The sequence below is a fragment of the Prionailurus bengalensis genome, chromosome A1 (assembly GCF_016509475.1).
Source record: "Prionailurus bengalensis isolate Pbe53 chromosome A1, Fcat_Pben_1.1_paternal_pri, whole genome shotgun sequence".
Classification (NCBI taxonomy): Eukaryota; Metazoa; Chordata; class Mammalia; order Carnivora; family Felidae; genus Prionailurus; species Prionailurus bengalensis.
The window spans coordinates 130,707,409-130,720,773 of NC_057343.1; the positions used below are offsets into that span (position 1 = coordinate 130,707,409).

General features: G+C 34.5%; 1 protein-coding gene across 2 annotated transcripts in view; it reads left to right on the top strand.

The window, feature by feature from the left end:
* Positions 1 to 13,365, top strand: part of IPO11 (importin 11) — a 204,015-nt gene that overhangs the window by 85,664 nt on the left and 104,986 nt on the right. For both annotated transcript variants that reach the window (XM_043591102.1, XM_043591112.1), the window contains exons 20-21: positions 23 to 136; positions 5,423 to 5,538. In XM_043591102.1, coding sequence (XP_043447037.1) covers positions 23 to 136; positions 5,423 to 5,538 — 230 coding nt within the window. The remainder of the gene's footprint in view (positions 1 to 22; positions 137 to 5,422; positions 5,539 to 13,365) is intronic.

Sequence of the window (13,365 nt, forward strand, 5' to 3'; positions counted from 1 at the left end):
TCCCTTCCTTCTGTTGTGATAGATACGACCGTATGTAGGATGTTTGGTACAGTATTTGCCTCTTCTTTGGAAGCAGAGCGAAGAACACAATATGTTGAGATGTGCTATTCTGACAACACTTATTCATCTTGTTCAGGTAAGTTACTTTCCAGTTTCTGAATTTAGTATATTTCTTTTTTTTATTGAAGTCCAATTAACATACAGTGTTCTGTTAGCTCCATGTGTACAACAGTTGATCGGACCGTCCTGTACGTTACTCAGTGTTCACCACAAGGGGTGTAGATGCCCCTTGTCACCATACAATGTTATTAGAGTATTATTGACTGTATTCCCTGTGCTGTACTTCTCATCTTTGAGGCCTATTTATTATATAAATTGAGTTTTGTACCCATTAATCCCTTTTTTATATTTCACCGATCCTCTCCCTCACCTCCCCTCTGGCCATCACCAGTTCTCTGTGCTTAAGATTCTGGGTTTTTGCTTTTTTTTTTTCTTTTTCCAAATTTTTCATTGTTTTCATGTGCTTTATTTTAATGGTAGTGAAAGGCCTCCCAGTTATGTCTTTTTCATGAATTATCTTAAACAGTTTTAAAAACTACTTTTGCGTGTTGGCTTTGGACATTTTTTGACATGTAGGAAATACTCTCTCCTTTTTAAAGACGTTTCATTCACTAGATGAAGTGGTCTCTCATGGTGATAGACTCATGATTTGTGCAGTCTGTTATACTTTCCATGCACTTTGCTTGGTATTCAGAGCTTTTCTGTATAAATTTGCTCTTCATTTTCACCCTTTTTTTGTGATCTAACATCAAAATTTTACTCTTTCATAAATTGAGAAGGTAGACAATCAGGTGAGTTACTTTTGAGGGAAGGAGTGAATATGGTTTTCGTCCTCGTGACTTTGAGGTGTCAGGGTTGTGCAGCAGGTAGAGAGGAGTCTCAGATTTCAGAGAGTGATGAACAGGCTGTAGTTGTCATTTGAACTATTACAGTGACTTACAGTCTGACGGCAAGAGGACAGAAAGGTAAGATTTTAATGCCAAATCTAATATCTGCATCCAGGTATGCTCAACTGAGTTTTACTGGCCTTGCCCCAAATTGTGATAGATTGTCCAATGGAGAGAGCTCTGAGTTGATAGTTACCACTCTCCATTTTTTGAATAAGTTAAAAATAGGGGGGAAAAAACACGTGAACACGAGTTTTTAAAAAACCTTTCTCAGACATCCTTTTTTTGAAATGCAATTTTTTTTCTTTCAGTAAACCTTACAGATGAGTTTTATAGTTAAAAAATCCTACCTAAGGCAGTTTCAAATAAATGAATAGTGATACAAAATTCCTGTAAAAACACCTTCTTTTTAATAATTGTCTCATGTAGCATCTCTTCTTATCTACTATTTAATTGTTGTGATCTCTTGCGAAGATTATGTCCCTTTTGTAGAAAAGGGTACAAAGGTTAGGATAAGGTTACTGACTGTCCTGAGATTGCCCTCAGAAATAACAGAACAAACTGTGATCCCACCTCTTTTGTGTTACATCTTTGCCAAAATGTGTTCTTATTAGACTCCTTTTGAGAGTTTTGTGAGGGAGGTGTGAAAAAACCCAGCTTCTCTGTCTCCTTAGGTAGGATTACCTCAGGAAGTCTGAGGAAGCCACAGTAACCTGCTCGGAATGTTTGGAGAGGATAGGGCCTTTTCCTTCCTTTGTGACCCTTCTGCCCTCTGTATTTGTTTAGGCCAGAGGTGCAGGGTTCCAGCCAAGTGCTCATCGCCTTCTTGGAGAAAGCATACGACGTTTAATATAAAGTTGAGACTATAGCTTAAAATGTGTTTTTCAGTCATTTGAGAAAATTATACTAAGGGTTATTGTTAAGGTTCATTTTATAGAAAACACTGCCATCTTTGGGCTTTTCAGATTTGAGAGGGAGATAATAGTTTATTTGTATGTTTTTGTTTTCATTTTTTAAGCTCTGGGAACCCAGACTAGTAGTCTCTGATTGAAGAGATCATCTCTTGATCCTTGATTGCCTGCTTTTGTTATTATTTTTTAAGTTGTGAAAAATTTGCAGCATACACAAAAGGAAGAACAATATAATCAGTCTTTAGGTAACTATCACCCAACTTCAAGAATCATCAACATTTTGTCAATATAAATTTAGGGCACTAAAAAGCTAATTGGGGGGTTCCTGTGTGGCTCAGTTGGTTAAGTGTCTGACTCTTGATCTCAGCTCAGGTCTTGATCTCCGGGTCATGAGTTCATGCCCTGCATTGGGCTCCAGGCTGGACCAGAAGCCTACTTAAAAAAACAAACAAAAAAAACAAAAACGCTAATGGAGAGAGTTGAAAATGTATGGGGAACTTACATTTACAGTAGTAAATTGCGCATTTTTCCTTTTGGATATAATCTAGCTGGGTAGTTTTGTAGGGGAACCATCCTTGTTTTTGATGTCTTTTCTTAGTAAAAGATATTTCATTTTCCTGTCTCTTGCATGTTACATCTCCCTTTTTTTTAATGTATCCCTGCTTTTCATTACCGGGTATCTCCTTGTCTTGAGATAATTTGTTTTACGTTATCAGAGAATCAAACGGGACCACTTGTTTGTGGACTTGGATGAGATCTTGGCATCATGCTGCTTTGTAAAACTCTAGAGGCTCTCTTAATTTTAATACCTGACCTTGAACGTCACTCTTCCCAAAGTACCTGGTGCTGCCAGTTCCTGTGTCTTTTGGAGTTTCTGTGATGCAAATCAAGTTGCTTCTTGACCTTTTCTTACAGCTGGCTTTGAGCTTGGTTTTCTAAGTTTGCTAAGTTACTGCTTGTCTTTTCAGTCCTTATCTTTTCTTACGTTATCTTTGTACTTATGGTTATGGATCTTTTAAACACATCCTCCTATATTCTTTAAGTGGATCCTGGCAGAGAAGAGTAGTAAATGCATGCGTTAAATCTGTCCGCTTTCTCCAGATTTTAACGTTGTGATTGATAATACTGAGTTGTATGGTGTGGCCGGAGCATAGTACAGAACATGGTTATAGGGGCATGGTCAGGAAGGCCACAAGAACATCTCTTCAAGTTCAGAGCAAAAAGTGTTAACATTTTTATTTTAGTAAGGTAATCAGGGTGCCAGTGGAGACAGGGTTTGGAATGGAGTAAAACTAAGGTCAGGGAAAGTGGTTGGTACGTTTTCTGTTAACCATGAAAATAGATGATGCAGATCTGAAGTAAAATGCATGGAAAGAAGGGGAAAGATTTGAAAAATAGTAGAATAAAGGATTGTTGAGATGTGGGGTGAGTAGGAACAGGAACTAGGAGGAGGATGTGAGACTGTTTACCACTAAATAAGTAGTCGTACAGGTCACTTGAGTTTGGAAAGGCCAGACAAGAGCTTTTTTTTAGGAAGACAGTGAATTGGTTCGGTGGTCACCTTAAGAGTTTGAGATGACTTCTGGGTGATGATGTCCTGTATTTATTCAGTGTCTGGAGTTCAGAGATCTGTGTTTGGAGATAATATTTTGGGACATTTTCCGCATGCACATGACACAGGAGAAGGCAGTCAAATACGTTATCCTGTGAAATGCCAATATTTAGGGGGTTTTATTCTTTTTTTCCCTTAACCTAAAAAATAATAATAACCTTATAAATTCACTGACTGTTGCAAAGATAGTACAGAATACCCTTCACCTCATTTTCCCTTCTGTCTTATGTAATTATTATACAATAAGATTTCTGCCTCTTGAAGCATTTCTGATCATTTTAATAACTAATGAATTTAATTTTGAGCTTTCATACTGTTGTAGAAAATGTGTTACTGTGATTTTTTCATAATGTTGTAGACAATGTCTTGTAGTTATGACCGTGGGCCGAGAGAATGTTCACATTTATTTAAAGTTGTATATCTGGGATTGCACACATTCTTCAGGCCATTAGACTACAAAGGTAAATGTCTTCAGGCTTTGACCGAGAGTCTTACATGTTTAGCAGAGGCTTTAGTTTTGCGAAAGCTAGCGTCTCATGCTTCTTGGGATGTGCACTAAGTAAGTAGATAGATTTTAATTTTTCTAGGAAATTTTAAGTCTGCTTAATAATCAAAATGAACTTGACTAGTTTATCTTAATGTTCCTTTTCTTTTGTTGTTGTATTAAAGATTGAACTACAGAGAGTGAAATTGAACTTCATTTTAAGACACAGTGTACTACTTTATTAAGTGTGACATTTTAATAACTATCTTCCTTTAAAAAGATCTTTAATAAGGTCTTTCAACTGATTTTTAGTTTTAGAAAGAATCAAACTTACTTAAGGATAAGCTTTATGCATTTCCATTTAGGTATCTGTCCCACTAATAAAGATTGAACTCAGTATATATATGGCATCAGAAGATGTATACATAAAGATTTTGTTTTGCTTACAGAAGATGTATACATACAGATTTTGTTTTGCTTAACAGATTTTGTTTAGCTATTGATATTTGAATTACTTCCTAAATGAGGAGATGTGTGATATTCATTGGTTTCCTTTCTGTGTTTGTCAGATTACAGAGATTATTATGGATTAAAAATTGGCTTCTTATCCTTTATGTTTCCTTTCAGAGTGCTTGGACTTAGTGTGATACACTGAGTCAATCTCCATAAAACAATAATTAGGTAAACTAGAATTTTAGATAAATCCCCCTCTTCTTCCTCCATTTTTTGGGTCATTAAAAATATTAGCAAAAATTGTTCATTAAAAAATTTTTGTGCATTTTTTTAAAACGAAGCTTAAGAAAAAATAATTTTTACATTCTTTCAGCATCCTTTCCCCCTTCCTGTATTTAATTAGTGTTAATTTTTTCTGTATACTCCAAAGAAACATTTTTATGTGTGTATCTCTTTGCATGTGGTAGGTATGTTTAAAAATTCTTGGGTTTTTGCAGTTGTTATATACACACTTCTTCATCTTTTAAATCCAGTTTGTAATTATTTTTGAGATTGTTTTTATTCCATGCCTAATACTTTTTCATTGGCTAGTCACTATTCTGGAATATGAATGTACTATGATGCAATTATCTTACTAATGAACATTTTGATTGGGTTCATTTTAGATTACTTAGGTGAGATAGTTTATGGAGTTTAATATAGCAGTGTTAGTACCACTTTAGTAGTCAGAGGGGAAGATACATATGGAACCTCTTAAAACAGATGTTTATACCATTGGTGTATATGATTCTACTACCCCTGGGCAATTGAATAGTATTTTTTTGCTACTTGCTGTTCAATTGTAAACAGAACTAACCTTGTTTTAGTAGTGCTTATAGTTAGGACCATCCCAGAAAATCTGATGGATTTATTTTTTATCAGCTCATTTTAGGACATTTTTATACAATAGGTTATTTTTTGGTGGGGGTGGGATCTTAGAGTGTCTTACGTTAAGTTTTATTTATACTTCCCTTAGGGATTAGGAGCAGACAGCAAGAACCTGTACCCTTTCCTGCTCCCAGTTATCCAACTGAGTACAGATGTTTCCCAGCCTCCACATGTTTATCTTCTGGAAGATGGTTTAGAATTATGGTAAGAGGAAAAATTTGATTCCCTGGATTTTTTTTTTTTTCCTGGCCTTCCCTACTCTCATGCCAATCAAGCAAAGGTCATGTAACAGGCCTTAAAACCCCAGTATTTAAAAACAGAAACATAAAACCATTTTCCCTGAATTGGGTAACATCATAGTTCCATCTATTCTTGGCAGCTGTCGCTCAGTATAGGCTCATAGTAGTCAAAGTTGAAAGGGGAAATTTCAGTAACGACTCAGCTGCCTTTAACCTTTGGAATTTGAAATGTAAAATGGGGAGAGTTCAATAAAACTTCAAAACTAAAAATGACTTAAAACTTGCAGCCTGTTAAATGAGATGTTTTGGGGGATGTTGAGTCATTTTTCAGCCTCTTGCTACTTCACCTGTTACATACTCAGATAATATATCTCAGCCCCAAATGCTGAGGCTTGTTGGTCTTGACTAATTATTTTGCCAAGTGAGTAGTGTGTCGTGTTAAAAGTTAAAAACGAAAAACTCTGTTTCTGAAGCAGCTCACTGCTGCAGACCTTTATTGACTGCCCACTGTGTAAGGAACTGTGCTAGAAAATCCTTCGGCTTTGCTGAGCTTATCTTACTGATGACAGCAAATTTCTACAGGTCAATTATAATACAGGAAAGGCTCCAACGTTGTCATATATAAACTGACTATTGAAATTAAAAAAGAAAATCACAGAAATTAAGCATGGAAAAAATGAACATTTCTGGTTTCCTTTTTTCTTGCTTCTCTCCTTCCTTTCCTTCCTGCCTTAGTTTTTCTTAGATGTTTAGGAATGAAAATTTTTTTTTATTTTTTAGAAACTGTCTTTGGTGCAAATTACAAATTAATGATCTGTAGCAGAATACTACATGAATGATTTTAAAATGTTAGGTAGATACTCGATTTACAAGTTAACTTTCTCATATTTTCTAGGTTGTGTTGTTGGAACCTAAATGACTTTGGGTGGTTTTATTATAAATTAGCATGTGTTGAAAATGTATATTCATGTATTTTTGTTTGTACAGGATGGATTACTCGAGATCAGATGTTGGTAAATTTTTTCTGTAAAGGGGCAGATAGTAGATATTTTAGGCTTTCCAGGCTGTGTGATCTCTTGACTATTGACCTCTGCTGTTTTAGCACGAGAGTGGTCACAGACAATATGTAAAATGGTTGTGTTGCAGTAAAACATCATTTATAGAAATTGAGTGTGGGTTGAATTTGACCCATGAACTCTAGCTGTCCAACGCCTACTCTAGATTACAAATTAAGACACTAGTCTCTGAATAGTGTCAGACACATACTTTTCTATAAATGTGTAGACAATATATGATGTTGACTATTAGAAAAATTAAAAGTATTACTTATAGTAAAGAGATAGACTCTGATACTTAATAGTATTATAGACTTAGCATATTAATGTGTTTATTAAAGGTATATAAATTTTTTAAGGATTACATGAACAGGCAGTAATAAATGTACATTGCTCTGTTGTTATCTCTTGTTTTCTTAGCCTTTAGTTGTATGTAAACAAAATGAAATTGTTAGAATACCTTTTTTCTTTGTTTTCTCTCTCTCTCTCTCGCTCTCTTTTTTTTTTTTTTTTTTGTTAGCTCAAATGCTTAATAGCTTAGACTCTTTAAATTAAACTAGAGTATACTGAGTTAGAACTCATTTTTAGAATCAGATATAGGTGCCAGTCCCAATTATGCCACTGCATGAGGTATGTAATCATCATCTGTGAGCCTCACTTTCTTAACCTGTAAAATTAGGAAGTATAATTCCTACCCCACATGGTTGTGAGGATGAGATCATGTGTGTTAAATGGTTAGCTCTTTGCATATGAGAGTCTGTAAAGTTGCCTAAGAAGGAAGGGCAGATGTGGAACATTCTGCTCCTAGCAGAATCCCAAGGAACTTAAGGCATTCGTGAGGTCACATGAGGGGCGCCATCAAGGGTGACAGAGTAGAGCTGTCTGTTGATAAGAGGAGGAAAACCAAGCCAAGAAAGAATATTTCCTGAAAGGGTGGTCAGCTACGTCATATGTTGCTGATTATTCTAGGTAGAATCGTACAAAAAAGTGAATTTGGCCACATGGAGATGATAGCAAGGGTTTCAGTAAAGTAGTAAGAACTGACTAGAATTGAAATTAAGTAATTACAGACTGTGAGCCTTGGCAACATTGGGAGCACTTGACAATGAAGAGGAATGTCGAAATAGGGCAGCAGTTGGCTGGTGTGGGGAATGCAGAGTCTAGAGGGATGGATGAGGCTCCAGAGAACGACATAATTGGAGGCAAGAAGGGATTCGATTTAGCATATGTAGCTGTTTGTTGGTTTTGGTTTTAAGTAACATCAGTGATACTTCATCCATTTTAACTGGAGGCAGGAAGATGGATTTTTGTATTATAGTGGGATGTGATAGGAAGGTGTTGGGTCTAATAGATTCTGTTTTCTCAAATATGAAGCATAGTCATCACTTTAATATTGGCTGAAGTGGAAGTACATAGAAGATAGAGGGATTTGTGGAGAAAAAAGATTTAAATAGTTATCTTGGAGAATGGGAATTTGAACTTACTAGGGGATAATTAGTAGTAGGAGATATTTGAGGTCCCATACACAAAGGAAAACTTTTTAGAGTGATTATGTGTTTTTTTCCCCCATGTTCCCCTCCCCCCATCCCCCTTGATGCAGCTTGCTAGAGATTTGCCAGTGTTACTAGTCTTCTCAAAGAACCACCCTTTGGCTTTCTCTTTGTTGTATTTTTGTTACCTATTTGTTAGTTTCTGGTCTTATATTTATCATTTCCTCCTTTTCTACTTAAAGTTTGTTTTTGTCATTTGACAATATTCTGAGATTTGGCTCAATAATTTTTGATCTTCTTTACTAATATAAACCTATTACTATAAAATATTTTTAAATAGAATTTGAACAAACCTTGCATTAATAGTTTTTTTGTTTTTGTTTTGTTCTTTGTTAAAGGAAGTAGGATCAGGTAATGGATACTGGTCCACAATAAGCGTGGGCTATATGCCATTAAATGTAATATGGTCTTCATCATTAAAAACAACAACAACAACTGATGTGACTGCCTTTTGCCATCTACTCAGGAGATTAGAATCTTAAAACCTCAAAATCTCTTTTTAAAGAGCTGACTTCTGAGATAAACTTTTCTTGCTAGGGTGAATTCTACTTTTGTTATGTTATACAAGTCTTTTCTATTGTTCTATGGTATTTTATCAGATTTTATTTTTTCCTGAACTCTTAAGATCTCTTGTCCATATTTTGTGATACTGTCTGATTTCATAACAGTGTCATGTGTGTTTTACCAATTCACTATTTTAAAAAATGTGGTTTTTTCCATACTGGAATGATCTCTGTGATATGGTAACTATTCTTTGGATGATTTGAAAATTGAGTAGAAAAGGGAACTGGAAATGGACTCATGGCAGTGGCTGGGAAGTTATTCACAGTTTGGTGATATTTTCAGGTTGTTTCTTAGTTGTTAGTTTGTACATACTTTAGTTTTGATTTTCCATGTCTGTTAATTTTGGTACTTCCTCCCTTAAGATACTAATGAAAAAAAAACATACAAGCATGTGCTTTATCTCTGTTACTTGTAGTCTTATTTTTGATTTATCTCTTTTTAAAGTATATTTATTATCTCTTTTAAAGTACATTTATTAGTCAGGCAAATATGTAGAAGCAGCACTTTATATGCTAGTACGGATTCATAATTAAAAGGTAACTGGCAAGATAATTAAAAGGTAACCAAGAGAAACATTCTGTGCTTTGGGCCCAGTACCATAATGAGGTTCAACACATGCCTTAACAACTAGAATAGAGTATGCATCAGGTATTGCATACTCTGAATGCAATGAAAATACATTGGGCAAAGCTGGTGGATGTTTCTGATAGGCTTTGTTATGAAAATGGCTACTCTCTTTGCCAATAAAAATTGGAGATGTAAAAAAAAATATATTAGAGATTTTTTCTTTTTATTAATATGAAAGAACTACATGTTGCATTTTATGAGGTCTCTGTTTCTGCCCTTTGTTACTTTACTTCTGCTTCATATTTTCTACTTCCTACCCTTAACTGGGTGTATTTTTTTAAAGCTATAAAAAAATAGTTACTTCATTACCTTTTCTTAAGTGCTAAAACATTTAAAGCTATGAATTTGCCTTCCATTGTAATGGCCTATTTCCCTTAAGTCTTGTTATTTTGGTAGTAGCATTAGAGTTTTTTAATGTCTTCTTTGACGCAACCTCATTTATTTTTTGCTGATATTAAAGTACATGATTCAGGTCTGGATTTATTGCATTGTAAATACAACCTGTCACTTGTACAATTTTTAAAAAGTTAATAAGAATTTTAATGACTCGAGGCTCTCTTTTTGTAACAGTCTCAAATAGTGATGCTATTAAAGATGCAGACTTTATATATATCTATTCTTTCTAATAGGTTGTATAGTTCAAATCAGTGTTTCACTTCTTAATCTTGACAGTGATTAATTAAAATATCTATTTAGTTTGCTTTGTGTCAGTGTCCCTTTTTATTTCTATTTCTTTTTATACTTGAATGCTAGAAATAAAATTATTTACAGCACAGAGTTTTGGTATTTTTCTATATTGTTTTAAAGAATTTAACAAATAAAACACAGTATTTAAAATTTAAAATATTATCATGAAGTGTCATTTGATATATGTATGTATTGATGAATTTTTCACCTTTTAATTCTTTTGCATTTAAATTTTATTTGATACTAATATTGTTATATGGTTTATTTTGTTTAGATTTGACTTTTTTTGTTCAACTTTTACATTTTAGCTTTTCTATTAGAGCTTTCATTGTATCTCCTGTACAGAGAAAATTTTTATATTTTGTATTTCACTTAACCAGAGAGGCTTTGCCTCAAAAGAATTTTCATGATCTTATATTTATTTGTTGAATTGCTATGCCTGTGTTTTTACTTCATGCTCTTTGTTTTCTGTATTTTATTTAGAGGGGTAACATTAAAATTTACATTTCTCTAGCTAAAGATGTTGGTATATACAACTTTGTCTAAATTATTCATCAGCATAACTTGTCCCTTAACTTTCCATTAGTGCCTTGACTTTGTTTCTCTTTCTTTTCTTTCTAAGCATTCACTTGTTTAATCTGGAGTGGTTGCCATATCATAGTACTTTTAAGTACTTTAAACTCTGCAAGATTTTTTTGCCTTTTTGTTTTTAAGTTTATTTATTTTGAGAGAGTATGAGCGGGGGATGGCCAGAGAGAGAGGGAGAAAGAGAGAATCCCAAGCACGCTCCAATGGGGCTGTAACCCACAAACCGTGAGATCATGACTTGAGCCAAAACCAAGAATTGTACGCTCAACCAACTGAGCCACCTAGGTGCCCCAAGATTTCTTCCTTTTTAAAATAGTATGGCTTGTATTTGGGAAGCTAGCATAGGTAGGTAGTGAGAGTGACAATGACCTGAATGCTCTTTTTACTAAGATAATGACAGTGGGAGGGAAAGAGTCACATGGAGTCTTAATTTGGGCCCAGTGACAGAGCTTCAAATGTATTCTGAGATTTAGAAGATGCCCATCAATTGTTTTCTCACTGAAATATCATGACTGGATTATGGTTTTTCTTTCGGTTTCATTTTTATTTTAAAGGGGAATAGGAAAGAATTTTAAAAATCTTTTCTTTCATTTTATTCTTGAGAAATGGAATCATGGAATCAAATCCTCTTCTTGTTGATCAAAGTATCTAAAGCTACCACTGCTTGTGTGTGTGGCCTGTACTTCATTTTGTGGGTGGCTGCTTTCTTCTATGTCCCCCTTCTTCTTCCTAATTTTGACATTTAAGATTTGTGAAATAATTCATAGATACAAAGTAATAGGGAAGTCATATTGTTTGTAATTATTTATAACTTACATAAAATGAAAATCCATTTTCTGTACCCTGGTGAAGCTGTGGGAGAGTAAGAATGTCTGTGAAGCCCATGGTGTGGGATGTTTGTTGGATTCTCCTGTTTTCATTGCAGGGATGAGCCGGTGTACCAGTATTTTTTGTTTTCATTCCTTAGTTTATTTTCTTGTGGCTTGCTGTTTTTACAGTCACGTTTGTATGTGACTCTACACAATGTATCTTACCTTCATAAATATTTTACAATAGGTGTTCTAACTTATTTTTTTAGCTCTCTGTTCTAAGATTCATCCATATTGCTGAGTTTAATGGTGTGAATGTAACAGTTCATTTACTCATATGCCATTTTGTCGGATGTTCAGATAATGCAACTTGAACATTTTTGTACATGAATAAGTGTGCAAATGTATGAGACCTTATTTATGAGGTCATAGGTGTGTGCACATAGACATATTTCACTAGTTCAGATAATAATACTTTCCAAGTCTTGATACCAACTTCTTCCTGTCAGCAGTGTGCAAGAGTTTTCACTTTTTTATAGCTTTGCCAGTATTTATTAGGTCAGACTGAAAATCCTGGTAATATGGTAGGGGTAAAATTGTACCTTGTTTTGCTTATAATTTGCGTTTGTAATTTTGGCTGTGATTTGATTACTGGTTGGGTTCAATATCTTTTCATACTTTTAATAGTCAAGTTTATTGCCAATTTTTGTATCCTCTGGATTGCTTGTTCGTTTGTTCTATATGTTTTTCTCTTCCTAACCTCTTTTGTATATTCCTTTGAATACTGTTCCCTTTTCAGTTATATATATTAGAAACAATCTTCTCCCAGCATGTGACTTAGATTTTGACAATTTTGAGACATCTTCTGACATAGAGTAATTGTTAACTTTAATGTAGTCCTATTCATCTTTTTCTGTAGTCTTTCTTAAACCTAAAGCTATAAGTATGTACTGCTAACATAAAATAAAGACTTACACTTCTCATATAAATACTGGAATTAATTTCTGTATTTCGTGTGAGGTAGAGGCCCAGTAGCTCCCCACCAATGCCTGAGTTTTCCAACCTTTCTTAACCTAGGAACCACCTCTGTCCTAAATGAGTGGGTCTGTTTCTTGTGGTATTCTTTTTATGATATTAAATACATTAGTTTTAGAGTGAGTCATAAAGCAAGTCCCCCCCCCCCCATATGTTTTTTTTCTTGATAAATTTCTTGTTTATTCTTGGTCATTTGCCTTCTAAATCATTTTAGAATCCACTTTCCTAATTTCTAGGGGAAAGTCTATGGAGAGTTGAAGTTTTATTGATTCTCTATAACAGTTTAGAGAGAATTGACATCATTATGATGCTAGATTTTTATATCAGTGATTCTTAAAGTCTGTTTAAATACTTTGTTTCTAAGTTTTATCTGAGAGAGAAACATTGTAAGTGGGGGAGAGAATTGACATCATTATGATGCTAGATTTTTGTATTAGTGTTTCTTATAATAACATCTATTTAAATATTTTTATTTTGTTTTTAAGTTTTACTTTATTTGAGAGAGACAGAGACCTTGCAAGTGGGGGAGAGTCAGAGAGAGGGAGAGAGAGAATCCCAAGCAGGCTCTGAGCTGCCAGCACAGAGCCCGACAGAGGGCTCAAACTCACAAAACTGGGAGATCATGACCCCAGCTGAAAGCAAGAGTCGGACACTCAACCAACTAAGGCACCCAGGTGCCCCAACATCTATTTAAATCTTTATCTGTTTTGAGTGTAGAAACTGATTCATTTTTGTATGCAGTGTATTGATATTTACAGCAGCCTTGTTGAAGTCTCTTAGTGGTTAAAATACTTTATGAATTCTTTCTGCGTCTCTTTTCTGTCTGTCACACCTGTTGTAAATAAAGCCTATTTAACTTTCTCCTCTCACTGTTGTG